Source organism: Pelophylax lessonae (genome assembly GCF_965119305.1).
Source record: "Pelophylax lessonae genome assembly, chromosome: 2".
NCBI classification, from domain to species: domain Eukaryota; kingdom Metazoa; phylum Chordata; class Amphibia; order Anura; family Ranidae; genus Pelophylax; species Pelophylax lessonae.
The window spans coordinates 265,825,684-265,852,886 of NC_138769.1; the positions used below are offsets into that span (position 1 = coordinate 265,825,684).

The 27,203-nt window shown below is 45.9% G+C and overlaps 1 protein-coding gene across 2 annotated transcripts in view; it reads left to right on the forward strand.

Annotated features, from left to right (window-relative positions):
* RBBP5 (RB binding protein 5, histone lysine methyltransferase complex subunit) overlaps nt 1-27,203 on the forward strand; it is a 142,862-nt gene that overhangs the window by 57,965 nt on the left and 57,694 nt on the right. For both annotated transcript variants that reach the window (XM_082247170.1, XM_082247171.1), the window contains exon 10: nt 27,033-27,150. In XM_082247170.1, the coding sequence (XP_082103296.1) occupies nt 27,033-27,150 (118 nt within the window). The remainder of the gene's footprint in view (nt 1-27,032; nt 27,151-27,203) is intronic.

Here is a 27,203-nt window from a genome sequence, read left to right on the forward strand (position 1 = left end):
GGGGTGTTTTGTCAGTTGTGTCTCCAGTGGGGTACTCCCGATGTGGACCTGTTGAGAACAGGAAGGTACAGAGGTTTGTGGCAGGGTCTTGGGATCCTCTGGCTGGCACCCTAGTGGTTCCCTGAAGTCATTATCGTATGATTTACACCTTTCCTACTCTCAAACTTCTTCCTAGACTCCTGCGCAGGCAGAAGGGATTCCGGTCATTCTAGTGGCTCCAGACTGACCCCACCGGTCTTGATACGCCGATCTGGTATGGCTGGTCGCCGATGTTCCGTGGAGACTTCTTCTTAGGGAAGATCTGCTGTTCCAAGGGCCAATATTCCATCCTGCTTTACAATCGCTGGCTTTAACGGCTTTGCTGTTGAAAGCCAGGTGCTGAAGAATAGAGGTTTGTCGGAATCGGTGATTCCTACGCTGTTAAAAGCTAGAAAATCTACCTCTAGGAAGATCTACTATCGTACTTGGAAGACGTACATTGTGTGGTGTGAATCCCTGAGTATTTACCCTCGCTCATTTTCGGTGGCTTGGATATTGGCTTTCCTCCAATGGGGGGTTGAGCAGCGCCTAGCCTTGAGTACCATCAAGGGCCAGGTTTTGGACTTAGCGGTTTTCTTTTAATGACCATTGGTGCGCACCTTTATCCAGGGAGTTCGACACTTGGCGCCTCCAGCGCGGTCTCCATTGCTGCCGTGGGACCTCAATTTGGTGCTGTCAGTTCTTCAGAAACCTCCCTTCGAAAGTTTTCGGGAAGTCCCCCTGCTTACGCTGTTCCAGAAGGTGGCTTTTTTGGTGGCTATTACTTCTGCGCGCAGGGTGTCGAAGCTGGCGCTGTTGTCTTGTTCACCTTACCTGGTGGTTCACAGAGATAAGGTGGTCCTTTGTCCTTGTCCATCGTTCCTTCCAAAGGTCATCTCTGATTTCCAGTTGAATGAAGACATTGTGTTGCCTTTCCTCTGTCCCAGGCCTAAACATCCTAAGGAAATTGCCTTGCATTCCCTGGATGTGGTTCTGGCAATCAGGGTGTACCTGGCAGCTACGAAGTCTTTTAGGAAGTCAGACTCACTATTTTTACTCACACTGATACTGCTTTGGGATGTCCCAATGGTGAAGAAGATAAGGAGCTGTGTCCGCCAATGAACGAAAGAGAAAATAGGATTTTTGACTTGATGTAAAATCCATTTCTTTTTCGTTCACTGACAGACACAGCTCCATATCTTCTTAGACCCTTGGGATTATGCTGCTCTCTCTTCTGGACTAGGACTAGGGGGGAAACAATTTTTGGTTTGCCCCCTGAGGCAGTCCCAGGGGGTATACCCTCACTTCCTGCTATAGAACTTCAGTTTTTAATGCCTAGTCAGGAGTAAGAACCTGGCTGTTTGCTGGGATCTGCGGTCCTGCCATTTTTTCCTTTTTTAAATGAAATTTTTTTTCTTCCTTTGTGATTCACACAGGAATGGAAAATAACAATCAAAAGCCGGGCTGGGCGACACACTGGATATCCTAGATCCTTACGGTCCTCCCAGTCTGGCCTGCGAGCGTGACCCAGCTATTAGCTCTGCGTTAGATTATCTGCGACATAGCCTCACTAGGCGGGGGCTAGCCAGTGAGTGAAGCACCTCTCGAGGACACATAGCCCTGGTCACGACAATGGTCACGACCAGAGTCGAAATGGCCTCTGGCCATAGCACCCCCATTCCAAGATGGAGCGGTGGACTGCCAGGAGTGGTGCCTGCTTGGTTTCCGGGTGTGGTGAGTAGTGTCCCCGCTCTTTTCTCTGGGGAATGCTTGGGTGGACGCGGGCCCTTCCTTGCCCTTCCTTCCCTCAGGACTCCCCCTTTTTTGGAGTTTCCCATTGTAGCCAATGCGGCTGCCATTTTCTTGAAGTCTGGAGCAGTGACTTGTGGCGGGGGCCTCTAATGACAGTGTCAGCACTTCCTCTTCCTTTCTGATCACAGCATGGCAGGCAGTTTAGCACTCTGTATCCAGTTCTGAGTGTATGGTGGTGAGTCCTTGTGGGTATAGAGCCCCTTCTCTGCTATAGCAGTGCCGCTGGTGCGCTGACCCTCTGGGTCTCGGTCTGCCCTGGCAGCCATGACGGCGGCCTTGCAGTTACTTGTGTCAAAGGTTGACATATAGCCCAGAACCAGAGTTGGATTTGGCCACCGCGAAGTCAACCCACTGGATCTGCGTCCACGCACGCTGAATGCTCGAACAGTGAGGATGAATCCTCTTCCACTGCAGCTATGCATGAAAAGGCGCTGGTGGAGGCACTGATTGTGTTAGTGCGGGAAACTTTAAAGTTGGAGGACTCAGCTGATGCTGAGTCGGTTACGCCGATGTAGTTTGGCACCCGCAGATAATCCAAGGTGATTTAGGTGTTTCCCTTTCCTGCCTATTTTGACGAGATAGTTGATAGTCAGTGGGCATCCCCGAAACGCAAGTGTTTTGCTAGGAGATATCCTTTTGAGGAGTCTCTCTTGAAGAAGCTGACGTTTCCACCGATGGTGGACTCTCAGGTTTCATAAGGCCACACTTTTACCAGTGGAGGATTCCCCGTCCTTTAAGGACCCAGTGGACAAGAGAGCTGAGGCTCTTGTCCGATACCTTTTCACCGTGACGGGTTCAATTTTGAGACCGGTGTTTGCTATCACTTTGTTATCCCAGACTTTAACGGAATGGGCAAAAATATTACTCCAGGATCTGGAAGGGGGTCAACATCCTCCTGAGCTGGCGGATCAGTTGAATCAGGGGCTACAGTACATCTTCGACTGCCCCTTTGGCTGGCAAAGCATCTGTGACGGCGGTGATTCTTCGCCGCATGATATGGTTGAAGTACTGGTCGGCCAACCAGGCTTCTAAAAAGGTAATAACTGCTCTCCCTTTTGTAGGAGACCGTTTGTTCAGTGTCTCCATGGAGGAGGTTATTAAAGGTCTTACAAGGAGGTAAGAGTACTTTGCTTCCACAGGTTGCCAGGGGCAAGGAACCTTGTCGTAAATGTTGCCCTTTTGTCTGACTGGATCGCAAGACTGGTAAGTCAAAAGCGAGCTCTGTTAGTTCCACAGACAAGCCTTCCTCAGGCTGAAGGGGCGCTCTCACCCGTATCTGGGGTGGGGGGCGTCTGTTTCTTTCCGGACCTGTGGACCTTGCTTATTCAGGACAAATGGGTCCACGAATTGACTCGGTTACAAGACCGAGTTTGTCCTTTCCTCTGGCAAGGTTCTTTCCTTCCAACCTACGCCTGTGTCACGATCGGCTGCAGGGGCCATTACAGGGCGGTGCAAGACCTGTTGGCACAAGGAGTCATTGTGCCAATTTCAGAGTAAGAACATTTTCAAGGCTTTTATTCAAATCTGTTTACTGTTCCCAGGAAGGAAGGCAAGGGTGGCCCAATCTTGGACCTCAAGGCTCTGAACCACTTTGTGCGGGTTCAGAAATTTTGGATGGAGTCCATTCGCACGGTAGTGGCATTCCTTCATCAAGGGGACTTTCTGGCCTCTATCGATATCAAGGACGCTTACCTTCATATTCCCATATATATGTCGTGCACCAGCGTTTTCTTCGCTTTGCCGTGGGCGGGGAGCACTATCAATTTGGCTTCACTCTTTGGTCTCGCCTCAGCTCCCTGGGTGTTCACGAAAGTGTTGACCCCGGTGTTGGCCTTGCTCAGGCAGAAGGGCATCGCTGTGTTGGGATACCTAGATGATCTGCTTCGGTCTTCATCGGCTCTAGAAGTCGATTTGGACATTACTGTGTGGACTTTGCAAGAGTTTGACTAGACACTGAATTTTCAAAAAATCAGCTCGGATTCCATCCACCAAGCTGGACTACCTGAGCCTGACGCTAGATTCAGACTCGCCCCGGGTGCTTCTTTCACAGGTGAAATCGCTGAAGTTGCAGGATGCGATTCGCCTGCTGTTGTCCAACCGTCGATCGTCTCTCAGTACTTGCATGCAAGTGCTGGGCCTGATGGTTTCCACCTTCGAAGCTGTTCGATTGCTCAGTTCCGTACCAGAAAATCTTGGTCATAGGATCCAACCTCAAAGGTGAGGCTTTGTGGCATTCCTTTCAAAGAGGACTTGTTGTTCAGGCCTGGAAAAAAAAAAAGAAACCGCAAATCCCTAATGACTCGGTTCCTGTGGGTGGGAGACTGAGGCTCTTCCTTCCTATTTGTCCTGAGGATAATCGAGGAGGGTTATCGATTTACAGTTGAAAGGCATTCTGCCCTCAAAAACTTTGGTAACCTCCCCTCCCGGGGACCTTTTAGAAGGCAGCAGCCCTGCTCTCCCAGATTGGAGACCTGGTTGACCAGTGGGTTCTTGCCCTGGCCCTGCCGCAAGAAAAAGATCAGGGTTTCTATTCACATGTTTTTGTTATTCAAAAACAGTCCGGCAGATTTCGCCTGATCTTGAACCTGAAATCTCTAAACAAGGAAATAGTTTACAAAAAGTTTTAGATTTGGAAACTATCTTCACGGCAAAGACTATTCTGCTTCCAAATTGCTTTATGACTTCCTTCGACTTGAGGGATACATACTTGCATATCCTGATTAATGAGGATTCGCAAAGGTTCTTGAGGGTGGCGATCAAGTATGGGAAGAAAATTTACTACCTTAGTTTCGGATGTTGTCATTCTTGCCTGTCCTCTGCCACCAGGATTTTCACGAAAGTTCTGAACTTGACCTGCTGAGGTTAAGAGGAACGACCTTTTATTCTTTGCCCCCATTATGCTCCAGTTACAGTGGGGTTTGAAGGGTGGCAATTCCTTTCTTGGAAGACCTGAGGTGGATCATATACAGAGAAAAATCAAATCTGATCTCTTCTCAAGATCTGCGCTGCTTTGGGGTACAGAGTGAATTCCATAGAGCAGAAGGTGATCCTCACAGAGGAAAAGATTAAAGTGGTAGAAACCGTGTCTTATTTTCAAAACAACCGTCCAGTATCCATCCGAACAGACATGTCAGGTCTGGGTCTTTTGGCAGCGGTTCCTTGGGCGAGGGCCTATTTCAGGCATCTCCAGGCCTAGATTCTAAAACATTAATGGGACTTAACAGTCTTTGGACAAGGCTTTCCGCTTATCCCTGTGGTGGTGATGGAGGGTGGAACAAAACCTCTCCCTGGGTCTTCTCTGGTTCCTCCCGGTGTCTGTCCAGATCACTACCGACACAAGTGCCTGGGGATGGGGGGCCCATTTGGAGACTAAAGGGGCCCAGGGGTCCTGGTCCAGAGCGGAATCTCAAAGGTTGGCCAACTTGGGGTCACCACATTCTGTTCCTTTCGGATAATGTGGTGGCAGTATCTTACCTAAACAAACAAGGAGGGACACGCTGCCAGTCTCTGCTGCACCTGGCGCGCATTATTTATTTTTGGGCCGAGACTTGCCTTCAATCTCAGCCATTCACCTCAAGGGGTTTGGACAGTCGTTTTTATCAGACTATCTGAGTCGCTATCGGGTGTGAGAGTCAGAATGGTCTCTGAAGGGGAAGGTCCGCCCCCCAATTTGGTAAGTTCTCACTTATCCTCTCCTGTGCTGTCCTGGACAGACGACTGGAGAGAACCAGAGTTAGACTTACTGGTAACTCGGTTTCTGAAAGTCGTCCAGGACATCAGGGATTCTCTCCCTATTTGCTGTTGTAACTTTGGATGGTTGTGTGTATTCTGTAATTTCAGACAAAAGGCTTAGGAAGGGGATGCAGCGCCGTCTTTTAAAAGACTTCCTTAATTATTTGTGTTTCCTGCCTCTGGAGGTCTCCTGTGCTGTCCTGGATGACTCCCAGAAACCAAGGTACCGGTAAGTCTAATTCTGGTTTTCGGTAAAATATAAAAGCCGAGGTGTTAATAGATACCCAGCATTTCTAACCTTAAATTTGCATGCGCCCGTGAAATAGCGACAAACTTTAGTGTCCTATATTTTCCATAGCCGACGCTTTAAAAGCCCCCCTATAGGTCAGCGGGTTAGTGTTACAAAGGAGGTTTGGTGCTGGAATTATTGCTCTCATTTCGGCATGTATCACGATATGTAATCTGTGTATCGCAATCAACGGTTTCAGGTGTAGGCATCCACCATGTGTGCCGACCCTGCATGTTTCCCCTGTTCTCCACTGAATCTAATGCAGTGCACATCGCACTGCATTACTGGCCTTAATGGCTGGGGAAACTGTCAACGGGGACCCAGAAGTGACATCACATGTCACTTCTGGGTCAGAAACATAAAGGGGAGGAGAGCGGAGGTTTGTCTGTTCTCATCCCTCCCCTCTACCCTTCATAAAAATATATAAAAATATATAAATATATAGATGAGCCCCATCTCTGTCCAGCGATGTCCACCAGTCCCTCAGCCGTCCGGGACTTTCCTTCCTGATTGGCTGAGACACAGTAGTGGCGCCATTGACTCCCACGTCTGTCAAAGTCAGCCAATCAGGAGATGGAGGAGGCGGGGCAGAACGGCAGCTCCGTGGCTGAATGGACACACAGAGAGGCAGCTTGGCTTGGGTGCCCCCATAGCAAGCTGCTTGCTGTGCGGGCAATCGACAGGAGGTAGGGGCTAGGAGCAGAGAAGAGGGACCTGAGAAGAGGAGGATCCAGGCTGCTCTGTGCAAAACCACTTCACAGGGCAGGTAAGTATACCATGTTTATTTTTTTAAAAACAAACAAAAGCGAGACTTTACAATCACTTTAAGGCCCCTTTCACACTTGTGCGACTTCAAAGTCGCACGATTTTACGGCGATTTTGCCGCAACGTTTTGCTGTGATTTTTGCAGCGATTTTGATGCGAGTTTGACTGGGCTTATAATGTCTTTTCCTCAAAACGCACCAAAATCATGCCAAAAGTAGTGCAGGGACTACTTTGAAGTCGGTCCGACTTCAAGTCGCACATGCATGAATGGGGCTCATTGGAAATAATGAACGACTTGTCATGCGATTTTGCAGTCCCAAATCGCATGACAAGTCGCACAAGTGTGAAAGGGGCCTAAGCAGTGTGTCTCTCGTAATCAATTTTAGCTGACCTGGCCGCGCATTTGCAATTCTTATTGCATTCTTTATCATTTTTGAATGCTGTTGGTGAACCTATGTTTATTAAAGGACAGTTTTTCCTAAAAATCCTTTGTCTTCATATTTAGCCTCCCAGGTTTAACTTTATTTGTTGCTCATTGGAATGCACTGACAATTGCCATAGTTTAAAGCACAACTTCAACCTTAAGGGGAAGTTCAACTGTATGTCATCCTCCTCTTCCCCATCACATTTCGCACATTATAATTTTCTGGGGGGAACAGATACCTAGTTTTAATAGGTACCTGCGTCCACTTCTGCTCAAAACAAAGTTCGTCACTCCTCTTTGCCCACAGCCTTCTGGGACACGTCACAGGTCGCAGAAGGCTGTGAGACCCTTCACGAATGTGCAGTGGGCTGATGGCTATAAAGCCTTAGGGAGTCACAGCCAGCTTCCGGCAGTTAACACAACGGTGCCAGGGTTCCAAAGACCGATGAAGAACCTGCTTGGGTGAGGACAGCATTGGATTCCTGGACAGGTAAGTGCCCTTTTATTAATAGTCAACAGCTACAGTATTTGTAGCTGCTTCACATTTACAAGATCCACAATATTTGCTTATTTTACCTGTTTCCCTAACTTTTGAAGGCTTCTTATAAAATGTGACAACACCTGAATTTCATACAAACATAAAAAAAAAAGTACAGATCACAGTTTGGCATTGCGGCAAGATGTGTGAGTTGAAACTACCATCCGGACTTGCAGTATAGCAACACCGGCTGCCACATACCTCTCTGAATGTTATCAGCACTGTGGATTCTACACACATATGGAGATAGGTCTGGTGCAGATTGTAGCACCATTGCATGTGAGTGTAATATTTTTATGCATTTTAAAGAATTCAGGAGTCATAGCAGTTTTACACTGTGGATATTTGTTTTCAACTTTAACTGTATTGCTTGTGACCAAGAGAGAAAACATAGTGAAGAGAGTAAGGAAAGGAATAAAATCTTTTTTTTTTTTGGTTTCCTGAAAGGATCACAAAGATACTATGTTTCATTGATTTTGAGAAGTTTGATTTTTTTTTTTTTTTTTGTAGTGGGCTGCAGTTATTACATACAGTGCACAAGAGACACTGTGGTATGTAAATTAATATAACCGTATATAAGGTTATAATAAAAATTTTCAGTTGAATAAAATGCTAAACATGCATATTAAAAAAACAAAAAAAGTTTGCACCTTTTTTTTAGATGGATGTGCTTTTTATTTATAAGTAAAGGAACAAAGTGGGCGCTACCTTCAAGGAGGAGTTGGCGCACTTCATATTTTATTATTTGCTTTTTTTTTTTAACATTGCATTGTAATAGCAAAGCAAACGATAGTTCTTTTTGACAATCCAAGATGCGCTTTCGTGTAAAATGTATTTCTCTTACGTCCTCCGACAGTCGCCGCCTCTTCATATTCGTCACATATGGGGTATTAGACTTTGCTCCGAAGGAGTAGCTAGGCAACAGAATATGTTAACAATAAAGCTTTAACATATCCCACCCTCAAGGGGTGGTCCCCTCAGTCAATACCCTCCTACTTCCTGCAACCATATCTCAGTTTTAATGTCTAGCTTGTCAGGAGTGGCTGGCTCTCTCTGTGCTGGGACTTTTTGTCCCAGACTCTTTCTTCTTTTTGATATTTTGTTTGAGTTTTCTCTCTACCTTTACTTAGCTGTTATTTTTGTCAGCATTAGTTATTTCTTCGGACGAAGAGGATCATGCGGACTGGGTCTCGGGCTGATCCCCCTGGTCGCAGGTCGTGGGTCAGTGGCTTCCCAGTCTGCCATCGAGCGTTCAGCCAGGTAACGCTCCTGGCACGGTGAACGACCCATCCCTGTTCGGTGCAGGGATGATTGGTGAGGTGGCTACCTCACCGGACGCTGTGCGGTTTCTGAACCGCCATTGTGTGCGTCTTGAATTGCGACTCTCCCTGCCTCATGTGCAGCGGCTTGTTCGCCTGTGCGGGTTCCCCACGCCATGTGAGGTAAGTGTATCTATGTGGGGACCTGTCTGTCTGGGGGGGGTCTCAGTCTGGGACTGTGTAACCTGCCTTTAATCACACTGCTTGTCTCCCTATATCTCGGCTGCATGCTGTGGGCTGCAAGGGGGGGGGAGCTGTATGACACTGAGTATGTCAGGCTGGGCAGTGTGAGGAGCTGTGTGCTGTGGGGCATGTTTTTAATGGCATGTTGGGGCATGTACAGCGATCGCTGCGGCGATCTAACATGTATCCATATAATGGGATAATATTGTGTGTGATTTTATGCACTGTGGAGCGGCGATTTCGGCGCCAAACGACGCCATTTTACCGGCGCCCGCTCCGGCCGCATGGTTTACATGCACGGCGGCCATTTTCTTGTAGCCTCCATAGGCTTACATAGAGCGCCCTGGCAGCATCACTTCCTCTCTCCTGGAAGCACCGATCGAGGCAGCAGCAGCAGCGGAGTCTCCTCAGGTTTTATCCTTCTATTCCTGTGTTCCATTGCCTGTATTCAGTCTGTATATTCCCTGTGGGGGTCTCATTGTGCCTGAGTGTGGTGCGGTGGGCTGCGCTTGCCGCGCTTGCTGTAAGGGGGCAGTTAACCCTTGGTTGTCTGGCATACAGGGGCAATGGATTCTCAGGAGGGCAAGTTTCCCACAGTATTGGTGGAAAGCCAGGGGACCGCTGTTTCCCCCCCAGGGGGGGATTTGGCCACTATTGTGGCTGGCCTTGCTGCACAGGTGCAAATGCTGGTGGCTGCTCAATCTACTAAACGGCCCAGAGTTGCTCTGTCCTCTGATTCTGAGGGTGAAGGTGATGGGGCTGTTCTGGCGGGGACCCCCCTATCGGGGTCCCGCTCCTCTCTTGATCTAGTGGGGTCTGAGGTAGAGGCTGAAGTTGAGGGGGTTGATAATTCTCCCCCTGGCTCGCCTGAAGAGCTTGCAATCATGGATGAGTTGATTGCTTCCATTAAGCAGACGCTACGTTTGCAGGACGAGGTGTGTCCCCCAGCTGCCTTGGCGGCTTATGGGACGCAGAGAAAACGCAGGACGCCACAGGTTTTTCCCTGCAATGCTGATTTTCAGCGCGCTGTTAAGGACCAATGGCGCGATTTGCGCAAGCCTTTTGCGGTACCAAGTAAATTTAAGCTGCGTTATCCTTTCTCGCCTGCCACTGATGAACGGTGGTGTGTGCCTCCGCCAGTGGATCATGCTATTGCGGTTTTGAACAAAGCCACTGCGATCCCTGCAGAGGGATCCCCTGTTTTCCGTGATGCCACGGATAGGAGACTGGAGTCTCTTGCCCGTCATACTTATTCTGTTACGGGTTCTATGCTTAAGGCTCTGTTTGCTTCTCTCATGGCGGCCCAGGCGATCGCAAGTTGGACGCAGATGCTTAGGCGCGTCCTAGTGGCCGATTCGGCCTCGGCGGCGACCCTGGATATGGTGGATCAGATCCACCAGGGTGTCATGTATCTGTGTGATGCGGACCTGGACCTGATTCCGTTGGCCGCGCGTGTGCACAGCGTGGCGGTGTTGTCTCGCCGCCTGGTTTGGTTGAAATGTTGGTCGGTGGACCAATCTTCACGTAAAACCTTAGCCAATCTGCCTTATGATGGGTCTCGCCTTTTTGGGGAGTCCCTGGATGTGTTGATTAAGGGGATTACCGGGGGTAAGAGCACTCTCTTGCCCCATTTCCCCAAGGCTAAGGGGGCTTCTGGGAAGAAGCATGCTCATTTTCGGCCCCCTCAGGGGTCCTTTCGTGCCTTTCGGCCGCACTACAAGGGCAAACCGTTCAAGGGCCAGGGCTCTCAGAAGAAACCCTGGTCTGGGAAACAGAAGTCCGGCCAATCCGGACCTGCGGCCCATAACAGTTCGGCCTGAAGGGGCGCCCTCACCCAGTTTTGGGGTGGGGGGACGCTTGCTCGGTTTTCTTCAGCCCTGGTTGGCCCGTGTGCGGGACAGATGGGTTCTGGAAATCGTTCGATCTGGTTACAAGATCGAGTTTCTCTCTCGGCCAGAGAGCAGATTTTTTCCCTCAAATCTACAACTGTCTCCAGAGCGCCTGCGGGATCTGCACCTGGCGGTGCGGGACCTGAGGGCTCAGGGAGTGGTGGTTCCGGTGCCTCATCGGGACAGATTTCGGGGGTTTTATTCCAATCTGTTCACCGTGCCCAGAAAGGAGGGCAAGGTTCGTCCAATTCTGGACTTGAAAGCTCTGAACCGCTCTGTGCGGGTTCGCAAGTTCCGCATGGAATCCCTGCGCTCGGTGGTGGCTGCCCTGGTTCCGGGGGAATTCATGGCCTCCATCGATTTGAAGGATGCGTATCTTCACATCCCCATATTCGAGGGGCATCAGAGATACCTTCGATTTGCCATTGCGGAGGATCACTACCAGTTCGTGGCGTTGCCCTTTGGGCTCGCCTCGGCTCCGCGGGTCTTCACCAAGGTGCTTGCACCGGTTCTGGCATTATTGAGAGCCCAGGGCATTTCTGTCCTGGGGTATCTGGACGACATTCTGATTCGGTCTGCGACCAGTCAGGGTCTGGAGAAGGACCTGTCTGTCACGATGCAAACTCTGCAGGAGTTCGGTTGGACGATAAATGTTCCAAAGTCGACACTGAGTCCGTCGGTTCGTCTTCCCTATCTGGGAATGATACTGGACTCGGTGCAGGCGAAGGTCTTCCTGCCGGAAGACAAACTCAGGACTCTTCAGGAGGAAGTCAGGTCCCTCAGGGACGTTCCGAACTCGTCTCTGCGGACGTGTATGAGATGTCTGGGATTGATGGTCTCGGCTTTCGAGGCGATTCCTTTCGCGCAGTTTCACACGCGGGGTCTCCAGGCGGAGATCTTGTCCAAGTGGGACGGGCGACCTCAATCTCTGGATCTTCAGATCTCGTTGAGTCATCGCACCAGGGAAAACCTTCTGTGGTGGCTCCAGTCCCCGTTGGTGTCCGGGGGCAAGTCTTTTCGTCCGATCTCGTGGACGATAATCACCACGGATGCCAGCCTGTCGGGCTGGGGTGGTGTTCTGGGCGTTCTGTCCGCCCAGGGGACCTGGTCGGAGGGGGAGTCTTCCCTCCCGATCAACATTCTGGAATTGCGTGCGATAAGGCTCTGTCTTCATCGCTGGACGGACCGGCTGCAGGGCTGCCCGGTTCGGGTGCAGACGGACAATGCCACGGCGGTGGCCTACATCAACCACCAAGGGGGCACCAGGAGTGCCCGAGCGGCTCGAGAAGTGGCCGACATTCTGTCTTGGGCCGAGACTCATGTCCCGGCGATAACGGCGGTTCACATTCCGGGAGTGGAGAACTGGCAGGCGGACTATCTAAGTCGCCAGACCCTGGATCAGGGGGAATGGTCTCTCCACCCGGCTGTCTTCCAGATGTTGTGCGCGAAGTGGGGTCTTCCAGATGTGGACCTGTTCGCGTCTCGCCTCAACTACAAGGTGAAGAGGTTCGTGGCAAGGACGCGCGACCCTCGGGCAGACGCGTCGGACGCGTTAGTGGCCCCGTGGCATCAGTACAGGCTGATGTACGCGTTTCCACCGATTCAGTTGCTGTCCCGGTTCCTTCGCAGGTTACACTCGGAACGCAGCACGGTGATTCTTGTGGCACCGGACTGGCCTCGCCGGTCCTGGTACGCAGACCTCGTGAATCTGGCGGTCGACGCCCCCTGGCGTCTGCCTCTTCGGGACGATCTACTGTCTCAAGGACCGATTTACCATCCTGCTTTACAGTCGCTGGCTTTGACGGCCTGGCTGTTGAGACCGAGGTCCTGAAGGAGAAGGGTCTCTCTCCAGAGGTTGTTCATACCTTGATCAACGCGAGGAAGTCTTCCTCGGGAAAGGTTTATTACCGTACTTGGAAGGCCTATTTTGCCTGGTGTGAGTCCAGGGGGTTTTCACCCCGCACGTACTCGGTTTCCCGTGTGCTGTCTTTCCTTCAGACGGGTGTCGATCAGCGTTTGGCGCTGGCTACGATAAAGGGTCAGGTGTCTGCGCTGGCCGTTCTGTTTCAACGTCCCGTGGCTTCCAACTCCTTGGTTGGCACTTTTATTCAGGGTGTGCGGCATCTGGTTCCTCCTAGGAGGGATCCTTTGCCCCCTTGGGACTTGAATCTAGTCCTGTCTGTGTTACAACGTGCTCCTTTTGAACAGATCAGGGAGATATCGTTGTCTATGTTGTCCAAAAAGGTCGCCTTTTTGGTGGCGATCACTTCGGCTCGCAGAGTGTCGGAACTGGCGGCTTTGTCCTGCAAGTCTCCGTACCTGGTTGTTCATTTGGATAAGGTGGTCTTGCGACCTAATCCTTCTTTTCTGCCGAAACGAGTTTCGGAATTCCATCTTAACGAGGATATTGTTTTGCCTTCGTTGTGCACGAAGCCTAAACATCCAAAGGAGGTGAGATTGCATTCTCTGGATGTTGTTCGGGCGATTAGGGTTTACCTTAAATCGACTGAGTCTTTTCGAAAGACGGACTCCTTGTTTGTTCTTCCAGAGGGTCCTCGGAAGGGCATGGCGGCTTCCGCCTCTACCATTGCCAAATGGATCAGGCAGACCATTGAACAGGCCTATGCCTTGCAGGGGAAGGTTCCCCCTGTGCCTGTGAAGGCGCACTCTACTAGATCTCTGAGTACGTCTTGGGCCTGTCGTCATGGGGCTTCTGTAGCCCAGGTGTGTAAGGCGGCGACTTGGTCGACCGTACACACTTTCACAAAATTCTACAAAGTAGATGTTCAGGCATCGGCGGATGCTTCCTTTGGCCGCAAGGTTCTTAGTGCGGCTGTTCCCTAGGGTCCCTTGTTGGGGACTCCTGGCTGTTGGGATAAGTTTTGTATCCCCTGGTTTTTTTGTCTTTTCCTGGGTTGTTGCTCCTGTTGAGCACTTATTTTTGCTGTTGCCCAGCTGGTTTCCTTCCTTTGGTAAGGTTCCTTTCTTTGATGCGGAGACTGCGTTGCCTTTCGGCGCGGATGCGTTTCCCACCCCTCATGTTTGCACTGCTTTGGGACGTCCCCATATGTGACGAATATGAAGAGGCGGCGACTGTCGGAGGACGTAAGAGAAAACGGAATTTTTGTAAAATCTTACCTGTAAAATTCCTTTCTCTGAGTCCTCCGACAGTCGCCGCCCCCGCCCCTCTTTTGGGGTTTGAATGTATACTCTACTGCTATTCCACTAAAACTGAGATATGGTTGCAGGAAGTAGGAGGGTATTGACTGAGGGGACCACCCCTTGAGGGTGGGATATGTTAAAGCTTTATTGTTAACATATTCTGTTGCCTAGCTACTCCTTCGGAGCAAAGTCTAATACCCCATATGTGACGAATATGAAGAGGCGGCGACTGTCGGAGGACTCAGAGAAAGGAATTTTACAGGTAAGATTTTACAAAAATTCCGTTTTTTATGTTGTTAGTGGTGCCTATCTGCTAGCGCTCTGTTTCCACAACCTGCATTCTTTTTCTTTTTCAGATTTCCCTCTGCTCACTTCTTTAAAGGAGTTGTAAAGTTAGAAAGTTAGAAGGTTTTTTATCTTAGTGCATTCTATGCATTAGGATAAAAACCTGTGACCTGTGTGCAACAGCCTCCCCAGCACCCCCTAATACTTACCTGAACCCCATCTCTCTCCAACGATGTCCATGTGTTCCTCGGCTGCCGGGGACTCTCCCTCTTGATAGGCCATGACAATCTAAGGCCTGTCAATCAAAGTCAGCCAATGAGGAGAGAGACGGGGCCGGGCCGAGCGGCAGATCTGTGTCTGAATGGACACATTCAGACACAGATCTGCCGCTCGGCGCGGGTGCCCCTATAGCAAGCTGCTTGCTGTGGGGGCACTGGATAGGAGGGAGGAGCCAGGAGCAGCATCGAGGTACCCGAGAAGGAGGATCCAGGCTGCCCTGTGCAAAACCAACTGCACAGAGGGGGCAAATATAACATGATTGTTATTTTATTTTTTTAAAAGAGACTTTACAATCACTCTATTTACTTTCAATACCAATAGAACTACATGTTTTATGGTACTTTGCTGCCTGCAAGCAGTGATTCTTGTACTGACTGTGCCTTCTTGAAACTCCTGACACTGCAACTTTGAAGTTCGGAAAGCAGTCTTTGCGAAACTTGACACAGCAGTGTATATTCACTGGACATAGTGAATGTTTCAATATTTTCAAGGAACTAAATGTCTTCAAAAAATAAGTTTCCAAACTTTAAGATCATTCAAAATAATAGCAATGGGATAGAACTATTTGAAATACAATGTGGAAGTGATAAAGAATTTTACATTTTCATAGATAGTTATCAGGCCTAGTAGATTTGGTTTCTATGACTGGGCCCCATAATATAGAGTTGCAAGGCAAAGAAGCCATCTGGAGTTTTATAATTATATCCATCTATTGTAATAATAAGATGTGCACAAGAAAGTTGCTTTTCATCCATTGAGGGATACGGGAATCTTTAAACCTAATTAACAGATTAATATGCTGCCTATGTAAAGATTTGAATCTAGCAAAAAAAAAAAAAGAAAACTATGTCAACTCAGGATGACCTTTTCTACTACCAGCAATACCCCAGGTGTTTGCTAGTGTCCTAGATTATGTACTTCTTTTTTCTTGAGCTCTGCTGTAAAAAGGTTTCTTATTTTTGCTAGCACACTTTTTCTTCAAACTTTTTCTCTTCAATCAAGCATCTTCTCTGTATTGCTATTAGAGTTTGTCTCTTTGATTGCAGTCAGCTGGTGCAGCCATCGTCAGTTTGGCTTTTGGAGTGCTGTGTGCATACCTCGCTGGACTGCTTGTTGCAGGGTTAGCCTGGAAGTGACCTTCGGACACTGTTCCATGTAGCATAATTTCGAGACTCAGTTCTGGTTATCTGGTCATGGAGCAGTTTACAGGTTCAGAGTGGCTGGTAGTGCCTCAGTGCTTGCCCTGCCTCTGAAGATGCACTTTGTGAGTAGACTGGTTGAGCACCAGGAGATACCTCCGTTCCATAGGTTGCCTTTAAAATTCCCCGTTTCCCACCTGTTTTCATATAGGGGTTAACACTGTTGGACTTACCGCTGACGTCATTCGCTGTATGGAGTGTCGCTCGTGCTCCATGCTGCTCATACAACCTAGAGGAAGCATCTCACCACTACTGCTCCTACTTATAAAGAGTCCCATGAAACTTTGACCTTCAGTCAACACTTGACCTACTGCAACATGTCTTGTTTTGGATATGGGAGGAGGCAGTCCCACTGTAATGGGTGCTGAACACTCCTAGTGGCTCTGGCTGCATGTAGTGACTCAGCCTTCTCCTGCAAAGTCTGTATCTGATTAACCAGCAGCCTTGGCAGTTTCTGAGCCATCAGCTGCTGAGACTTTCTGATTCTGAGGCACTCCAGTTTTTGACTGATGAGCTTGCCTGTTGAGTTGCAGTCTCCTGCTATTTCTCCCAAATTAAGAGAGACCATTTTGGTTCTAGTTCGATGCAGTGTCGGGCAATGTGAAACTAAATGATCAGCTTGTTGTGATCAGCCAATGCTATTAATATAAATTTGCTATTGCTATTATGCTATTTATATATGCTAGTTTTGGGTCATTTACCCACCTCAATACCAGCATATTGTACCCTTTTTCTTTTGGTGTTCAGTACTGTGATAGTTTTACTAATAATTACTCTAATGCAATAGTGTACGCAAATGAACATTCTATAATTTTGTTGAGACAGATAAGGGATTTCTTTTGTTGTTATTTAAAGGCCCTTTAAAAGTTCCTTTTTTTTTTTCTTTTTAAATTTCAGCTCCCCTATGTACCATTATACCTTTTAATGTACCTGTGTTGCAGAAAAATAAAAGCTTTCTTTGATTTTTAGAACGAGGCCCTACCTTAGCCCTTGGTGTGTTCCATAGCAGAGGTTTAGGATTTCCTGGTTTGTAGATTTGGGACTTGAAAACCAGTAAGACACAGGAAGCAGTTCACCAGCTGACTCATTAGTACACACACCCGGCACCCATCAACTGTTTGCACGGCATCCTAGACATCCCTCCAGGCGTGCATTTGCCTGGCTTGTAAAAGTAAGCTCCCACAGCACTATGTTTACATGGCATCCCCAACGACCCTCCAGACAGGCCTGAGCCACATGCTAAACTCTTTGGGGCTGTGAGTTGGACACCCCTGATGTAGTGCAAGGGCTTGACTGATTGGAAAATTGGATAGACCAGTGGGATTTAGCATTGTTTCAACACTGATAGAAGATGCAGTTTCTTTTTTTAAAGGTAACTTTTTTGAACAAAACAAACAAACAGAAATGTACAGTGCAATATAAAAGACAAGGAACACAGAAATAATATGAAACTGTGTCTCTCATCAACTGCCCACAGGGGACACAGTGAATATATGACATACATAATAAAGAGAACCACAAAATGGAGCTTGAAAAGAGCAATAATGAGTCACCTGTGGGGGGGTAATGGGGAAAGGGGGGAGGGGGGAGGGGAAGGAGAGGGATATATCAATGTGTATAGCATGGCCATCAGGCATACAATAATAAAACCTGCAATGACCTCTTTTTAAATAGAATCAGTGACCGGAGAGGTAGTAAGGTCAGAATCTACTCAAAAAGACCAGATTTTGTGAAACTTCTTAGGACAACCTCTAGCCTCATAGGTCAGTTTATAGAAAGGCAGAGCCTGATTAATAAGAGAAATCCAAAATGGAACGTCAGGGGGAACATCAGATTTCCAGCGTAGTGCTATAGCCTTCCTAGCATAGAAGAAGGTCAGGCGTAAAAACAATTTATTGCGAGCAGGAGCATCTTCATCATCCACATACCCCAGTAGACAACGAAGGGGGCTATAAATATTAGATAGCTGGGAGATATCAGTAATAAGGGCTGTGACTGCAGAGCAAAAGTTGTGGATAGATGGACAATCCCAGAACATATGGAAAAAGGAACCCTCAGCAATATTACATTTTGAGCAGAGTGGAGATGACAGTTTACCTATTCTATGTAAAAATGTAGGAGTAAAGTAGGCTCTATAGAGAAACTTCAATTGTATAACTCCATCTCTGGAGGAAATAACAACTGGAAGATGCAGTTTCTTTAACCACTTGCTGCCAAATGACATACCTGGTATTCAAGTGGTTATACCTTGGTGATGCATGTCAGCTCTCTTGTAATAGCAGCTAACTAGCCACTCAATTGCTATTACAAGCAGCGGGAGGGAAAGTTCCACCCCCCCCCTTCCTGTTGCCTTCCGCGGCGGTCTCTGGCTCTTCTGTACCACCGGGAGACCCAAGCTACTAATTGGCATGTCCGCCGGCTAGTCCGAGACCCATACAAACTGGAATCTGCTTTGATCAGGTCTCTGCTATGGTGACTCGGAAGCGATGACATGATATCACTTCCTGTTTACCTGAATGTCAACAGCGCCATTTTTTTGAAAATTTAAAGTATTAAAAAATGCTGATCTAAGAGAGTACCTGTCACATGCCTGTTGCTATCACAAGGATGTTTACATTCCTTGTGACAGCAATAAAAGTTAAAAAAAAAAAAAATTATAAAAAAATAAATCAAATTAAAGTGCCCATGTGCTTGCGTGTAAAGGCAAACGCCTACGTCGGTCCTGCAGGCACGCAAACTGCAACTGTCCCACACTTGTGAGATATCGCCACATACGTTTGATCATAGGTAGTAATTCTAGCACTATATCTCCTCTGTAGATCTAAAGTGGTAACCTGTAAAGGCTTTACAAAGCGTCGCCTATGGATAGTAAAATGTACATCTTTTGTCACCACTGTGCAGATGTGGGCAGTTTGAAAGCGTGACATGTTTGTTACCAGTTTACTCGGTGTGACATTATCTTTGATATTTTACAAACGAATTGGGTTATGTATTGTTTTTTTGCATAAAAATTTTAAAAAGTGTTTTTTTTTTTACCAAAAATTTGCGGTTAAAATACCATATGACATAAAAAATTGCAAAACCCACCAATTTATTCTCTAGGGGTTTTGTTTTAAAATAAATGAATGATTGGGGGTTTTAATTAATTTTCTAGCAAAAGTTTGACATGGAATGTGAAAATGCCTGGTCTTCAAGTGGTTAAGAACACCACCAATATGTGGTTGAAAGCCCTCTCTGGATGACTGTTCTTGTTTTCATGTCATTCTGGCTGTGACTTTACCAGCCAGTGGCTGACTGGTAAAAAAAAAAATACCTAAAAGCGATATAACCACTGCTGTGGTTGATCCCTGGATTATATGCATCTTTGCGATATGCAAAATCTTTCCTTCTGCAGAGTCTCACAATGGATGCCAGCCTGAAGGGTTCCCCTCATTTGTGCAGTGGACTTAGACGTCAATCTACTTATTAAATTCCACAGCAGTGACAAACAGGTGCATCTCAAAAAATTAGAATATCATCAAAATGTATTTATTTCAGTAATTCAATTAAAAAAGTGAAACTCCTATAATTCTATAAATTCATTACACACAGAGTGATATATTTCAAGCATTTCTTTCTTTTATTTTTGGTGATTATGGCTTACAGCTAGTGAAAACCTAAAATTCAGTATCTCAGATAATTAGAATATTGTGAAACCGTTCAATATTGTAGACTCTTTGTGTCACACTCTGTTTATCTAATTAACTCAAAAGACCTGTAAAGGTTTCCTGAGACTTTTATTGGTCTCCCAGTCTGCTTCAGTAGGTTACACAATCATGGTGAAGATTGCTGACTTGACAGTTGTGCGGCAGAAAGTCATTGACACCCTCCACAAGGAGGGTAAGTCACCAAAGGTTATTGCTAAAGAAGCTGGTTGTTCAGAGTGCTATATCCAAGCATATTAATGGAACGTTAAGTGGAAGGAAAAAGTGTGGTAGAAAAGTTGCACAAGCAACAAGGATAACCACAGCCTTGAGAGGATTGTGAAGCAAAGGCCATTCAAGAATTTGGGGGGACATTCACAAGCAGTGGACTACAGCTAGTGTCAGTGCTTCAAGAGCCACCACACACAGACTTATCCAGGACATGGGCTACAACTTTTGCATTACTTGTGTAAAGCCATTGCATCTGTGGGGCATGTTCCTTGGAAAAAACAATTTCTTTTTCCCCACAAATAGAAGTTATAATTAGGCTTAGCACCTCCCTTCTCCCTCAGGTAGTTTCTATCTTTCTGCTTAACCAGGACATTAAGCGTCCACCCCAGTTTTCTCTTCATTGCTTGGATGTACATAGTTTACACAGTTCACATAGTTAGTCAGATTGAAAAAAGACACAAGTCCATCTAGCTTTAACCAATAAATAAAAAAGAAAATACAGTAATGAAAACCCAACCATACAATCCCATATACACAATCCTATACCCGCAGTTGATCCAGAGGAAGGCGAAAAAATCCCAGCAAAGCATGATCCAATTTGCTACAGCAGGGGAAATAAATTCCTTCTTGATCCCCCTGAGAGGCAATCGGATATTCCCTGGATCAACTTTACCTATAAATATTAGTACCCACTTATATTAAGTACACCCAGGAAAGAATCCAGGCCTTTTTTAAAGCAATCTAGTGAGCTAGCCAGAACCACCTCTGGAGGGAGTCTATTCCCCTTTTTTACAGCTCTTACGGTGAAGAAACCTTTGGAGACTAAATCTGTTTTCCTCTAGACGTAAGGAGAGTGCCCCCTTGTCTTCTGTGTTGACCTTAAAGTGAACAACTCAACACCAAGTTCACTATATGGACCCCTTATGTATTTATACATGTTGATCATATCCCCCCTAATCTCCTCTTCTCAAGAGAGAATAAATTCAGTTCCTCTAATCTTTTCTCATAGCTGAGCTCCTCCATGCCTCCTATCAGTTTTCTTGCCCTGCACTTTCTCCAGTTCCCCAATATCCTTTTCAAGAAGGTGCCCAAAACTGAACTGCATATTCCAGATGAGGTCCTACTAATGATTTGTACAGGGGCAAAATGATCTCTCTCTCTCTCTCTCTCTCTCTCTCTCTGGAGTCCATGCCTCTGTTAATACAAGAAAGGACTTTTCTTGCTTTGGAAACCACAGCTTGGCATTGCATGCTATTACTAAGCTTAAGATCTACCAGAACACCCAGATCCTTCTCTGCTATGGATTCCCCCAGTTCTACTCCGCCTAGTGTATATATGTGTGTGTGTATATATATATATATATATATAGTTAGAGCTGCTCTTTTTGTCATTCCTGATAGTCCCCATAAAGTACAAGGCATTTCTTGTTCCACTATTTCTCAGTTGCTCTGACGAATTATCATACAGTCCTTAAGGACAAGGTTCCACTTTTGGTGCTTGCTGAATGCAACTGGCCACAGATCTGGCTAATTGAAAAGGTTCCACTTTTGGTGCTTGCTGAATGCAACTGGCCACAGGCTGGCTAATTGAAAAAATGAACGGATTCTCCTATTCACACAAGCAAAGTGGCTGGAGGAATTGTACTCTGACAGTGGCGACTTCTCCACTGTCAGAACAAACTGATCAGCACTGTGGCTGCAGCACGCCAATTGAGAAAAAATTCCCAACATTCCTGTTTTGACTTAAATTGAGCAGGGAACAACCATAGATGGAAATTTTGATCAATCTGTAGATTAATCATTGGTATGGATGTTGTGTATTTTCAGTTTGGTAGTGTGCAGCTTTTCCTCTGAAGTTTCCACTCTGTGTGTTAGCGGTCTAACCACTTCCGGACCGCCCACCGTGTATTTACGTTGGTACTTTGAAGTTAAATACAGGTGTTACTGCAGCAGATAGCTGAAATAACCCCGGTATTTTTCTACATGGCCGGTAGTCCTCTTTCACATAAAAGTGGTCCCAGTGGCGGATTCGGTGCAGGATCACTTTTATGGGCGGCAGGATAGGTGCCCACCCCCTCCTAAACTTGCCAGAGCCGTTGGTAGAGGGGAAAACAATCTGGTCCTTTCAGGTCCTAGGGAGGCAGTCGAGTGAGGGCTAGATGGCCCCTCTTGACTCCATGGCCTTGGAGGACCAGTCTTTTTGACCTCCGATCTCACCACCTAAAAGAAAAAAAAAAAAAAAATTTTCTGCAAGAGAAAAAAAAAATGTGCCCTTTAAGGCCATAGGGATGTTTACGTTCCTTGTAATTGGAAAAAAAATTATCAAAATAATTTTTTTAAAGGGACAGTGTAAAAAGAAAAGGTAAAATAAATTAAGAAAAAAAACATTTAAAGTGCCCTGTCCCTCTGGTCAGAAGTAAACGCATATGCAAGTCGCGCCCTCATTTGAAAACGGTGTTCAAACCACACGTGCGATATCGCAGTGATCATTAGAGCGAGAGCAATAATTCTAGCCCTAGGCCTCTGTAACTCTAAACTTGTAACCTGAAGAATTTTTTAAAGCGTCGCCTATGGAGGTTTTAAAGTTCCAAGGTTTGTCGCCATTCCACGAGCGTGCGCAATTTTGAAGCATGACATGTTGGGTATCAATTTACTCAGCGTAACATTCTCTTTCACGCTCTAGGAAAAAATTGGGCGAACTTTACTGTGTTCTTATTTTTTAATTCAAAAAAGTTTTCCAAAAAAAAATTGCGTTTGTAAGACCGCTGTGCAAATACAGTGTGCCATACACTACCATTAAAAAGTTTGGGGTCACTTAGAAATGTCCTTATTTTTGAAAGAAAAGCAGTTTTTTTCAATGAAGACAACATTAAATTAATCTGAAATACAGTCTAGACATTGTTAATGTGGTAAATGAGTATTCTAGCTGGAAACGGCTGATTTTTAATGGAATTATCAACATACTGTAGGTGTACAGAGGCCCATTTCCAGCAACCATCACTCCTGTGTTCTAATGGTACATAGTGTTAGCTAATCGTGTTAAAAGGCTAATTGATAATTACAAAACCCTTGTGAAATTATGTTAGCACAGCTGAAAACTGTTGTGCTGAATAGAGAAACTTTAAAACTGGCCTTCATTTGAGCTAGTTGAGTATCTGGAGCATCAGCATTTGTGGGTTTGATTATACTCTCAAAATGGCCAGAAAAAGAGAATTTTCTTCTGAAACTCAACAGTCTATTCTTGTTCTGAGAAAAGAAGGCTATTCCATGCGAGAAATTATCAAGACACTGAAGGTTCCGTATAACGGTGTGTATCAATCCCTTCAGAAAACACAAACTGGCTCTAACCAGAATAGAAAGAGAAGAGGGAGGCCCCGATGTACAACAAAGCAAGAGGACAAGTACATTAGAGTCTCTAGTTTGAGAAATAGATGCCTCACAGGTCCTAAACTGGCAGCTTCATTAAATGGTACCTGAACAACACCAGTTTCAACGTCCACAGTGAAGAGGCAACTCCGGGATGCTGGCCTTCTAGGCAGAGTGGCAGAAAAAGCCATATTTGAGACTGGCCAATAAAAGGAAAAGGTTAGGATGGGGAAAAGAACACAGACATTAGACAGAGGAAGATTGGAAAAAAGTGTTATGGACAGACGGCTCTAAGTTGGAGATGTTTGGTTTACACAAAAGATCATTTGTGAGATGCAGAACAAGTAAACAGATGCTGGAGGAGTGCCTGATGCCATCTGTCAAGCATGGTGGAGGTAATGTGATGGTCTGGGGCTGCTTTGGTGCTGGTAAAGTGCGAGATTTTGTACAAGGTAAAAGGGATTTTGAATAAGGAAGGCTATCACTCCATTTTGCAACGCAATGTCATACCCTGTGGACCGCTTGATTGGAGCCAGTTTTCTCCAACAGGACAATGACCCAATGCACACCCAAACTATGCAAGAACTATTTAGGGAAGAAGCAGTCAGCTGGTATTCTGTCTGTAATGGAGTGGCCAATCACCAGATCTCAACGCTTGGTGCGAATCGCTGAAGCTGCATCCTAGATCCTTTGCTATCAGCAGGATCCTGACCTTTCTACAGAAAGGGGTTGACCAACGTTTGGCGTGTCAGATCTCGGCCTTGGCTGTGTACTTCCAACGCCCGTTGGCTACGCACTCTTTGGCTACGCACTCTTTGGCTAGGCACTCTGTGATTCGTACGTTTCTTCAGGGGGCTTGCCATTTGGCTCCCCCCAGGAGGTCTCCGTAACCTCCTTGGGACCTTAATTTGGTTCTATCGGTTCTTCAGAAATCTCCTTTCGAGAACATAAGACACATTTCCTTGCTCGCCTTGTCGCAGAAAGTTGCCTTTTTGGTGGCTATCACCTCTGCGTGCAGGGTTTCTGAACTAATGGCGCTATCTTTCTGCTCTCCTTATCTGGTAATACACAGGGATAGGGTAGTGTTGCAGCCTAATCAGTCGTTTCTTCCTAAGGTGGTTTCAGACTTCCATCTGAACGAAGACATAGTGCTTCCGTCACTCTGTCCGAAACCTTAACATCCTAAGGAAATTGCCTTGCATTGCTTGGATGTAGTTCGGGCGATACAGGTGTATCTGGAGACTACTGAGTCCTTTCGTAAGTCAGACTCTGTTTGTGAATACGGATGGACCCCGTAGGGGTCATGCTGCATCTGCGGCGACCATCTCTCGATGGATCAGACAGACGGTGATGAAGGCATATTCTCTTAAGGGCAAGGTTCCTCCTTTCCCTGTCACGGCTCACTCTACACGGGCGTTGAGTGACTCTTGTGCTTTCCGCCATCAGGCTTCAGTGATGCAGGTTTGCAAGGCGGCCACTTGGTTGTCTGTACATACGTTCACCAGGTTTTACAGAGTGGATGTGTTCTTTGGCCGCAAGGTTTTGCAGGCCGCCATTTAACGGGCAGTCTACTTTTCCTTTCCTTTATGGTTTTGCTTCAATTTGAGCCACAGTTGTTGCTTGTTGAGGTCCATGTTATATAGTTGGCTATGTTAGCCGTGGGAATTGCATTCTTTTAAGTTTGTCCTTTCCCCACCCCTCAGTGGTTACTGCTTTTGTACGTCCTATTCGTCTATGATTTAAAGCAGCAGCTACGTCCGGACATAGCTCCCACCCCTCTTTTCTCTGAAGAGTTGGGTTTTGGTTATTCACTGCTTGCAACTAAACTGAAGATGCATTGGTGAGGGACCCTGCCCCCCTGGGTGTGTCAAAGCCTTTGGCTCTACCTGGTCACTCCTAGTGGGAGGGGCTTATTACCCATCCGTCTATGATTTAAAGCAGCAGCTACGTCAGTCGGTGGATTTTACGGTAAGTAAAAAATCCAATTTTTTTTCTCGAAAATTACTTAGAATCTGAAAACATAAGTACTTTTTTTAACAGAGACCCTAGAGAATAAAATGGCAGTCATTGGAATATTTTATGTCACACTGTATTTGCATAGCGGTGTTTCAAACGCATACACTTTCATGAATTAAAAAAAAAAACTTAGCCCAATGTTTTTGGATAATGTGAAAGATGTAACACAGAGTAAAAAGATATCTAACATCTCATGTTTCAAAATTGCGCATGCTCGTGGAGTGGCGACAAACTACGGTGCTTAAAAGTCTCCATAGGCGACGCTTTAAAAAATTTTACAGGTTACCTGTTTAGAGTTACAGAGGAGGTTTGGTGCTAGAATTATTGCTCTCGCTCTTAACATTCACGGCGATACCTCACATGTGTAGTTTGAAAACCGTTTAGATATGTGGCCACGACTTGTGTATGTGTTCACTTCTGTGCCCGAGCTTGGAGGGATGGGATGCTTAAAAATTTTTTTTTCTTATTTTACTTTTTTTTTTTTTTTCACACTGTCCCCTTTTTTTTTTTTTCGATCACATTTATTTCTATTACAAGGACAGTAAACATCCCTTGTAATATAAATAACAGCATGACAGGTCCTCTTTATTGCAAGATCTGGGGTAAATAAGACCTTAGATCTCACATTTACACTTTAAAGTCATTTGACATTTACTAATAAAAAAAAAAAAAATGTCCCTTTAAAGCCGTTAGGCCCATCACTACACAGGATCGGATCATTTCCGCTGCTACTGATGGCTCTGGTAAGCAGGGGAAACGACCTGGAGGAGGGGGGCAGCTCTCCCGCTGCCCATAAAAGTAATCCTGTGGCGAATCTGCCACCAGGACCACTTTTATGTGAAAGCGGACCGCCCACTGTTTAAAAAAAATACCAGGGTATCTTCTAGCTACTGCAATATCACAGTGTATAATGTCAAAGTAGTGACGTGTATATATACAGTGGGTGGTCCAGAAGTAATGCTGTTTCTGATTGACACATCTCTCTGACTTTAGTAATTCAGAGGGAGACCTTTTTAGGGGTATAGGTTTTTATAACCCCAAATTCCAAAAAATTGGGATGCTGTTCAAAAACAGAATGCAATTATTTGCCATATTTTATTCACAATAGAAAACATATTTAATGTTTCAACCGAGAAAATGTACCATTTTGAGAAACAAAGTAATTTTGAAATTGATGGCAGCAATATGTCTCAAAAAGTTGGGAGAGGGCAAAAAAAAGTTGTCATAGTACAACCCTATTCCAAAAAAGTTGGAACAGGGGGCCATGTTTACCACAATGCAACAACATGGGAACATACGATGCTTTAAAACCTGGATATATCTTTAAGCATTGATGGTGCCTTTCCAGCTCATTCCATATGCAGTAATGCACCCCCATACCATCACAGATGCAGGCTTTTAATATGAACGCTGATAAAAGCCGGAAAGTCCCTTAAAAATCTTTCAAAGATGTCATGTACTTTAGATGATGAGAAACATTATTCTGAAATTGTTTGACAATTTTTAGGCGCACTTTTTCACAGATCAGCAAACCTCTGCCCATCTTTACTTTTGAGATTTCTACTGTATTTTCTATTGTGAATAAAGTATGGGATTATGAGAATTTCAAATCATTGCATTCAGTGTCCCACCTTTTTTTTGGACTTGGGATCACATTTTCTTTTCGGTTTATCTTCTGAAACCACCAACCACAAAAAATATATTTTCTTTTTACATCGGCTGACTGCTACGCCAAATTCTTTCACATGTGAATATTGAAGTTACCTTTTCAAGAAGAAAGCCGATTATATATTTCTCGCTGTATGTAACCATTACACTTTTTTTATGTTGTTTCTTTCTATAGGAAAATTGGAGTGCATTTGCTCCCGACTTCAAGGAATTAGACGAAAATGTGGAGTATGAGGAACGTGAATCAGAGTTTGATATAGAAGATGAAGATAAGAGTGAACCTGAACAAACAGGTAAAAAGACATACAGTATAACCTCAGAACTTCTAGTGGACTTGTTATTAGTA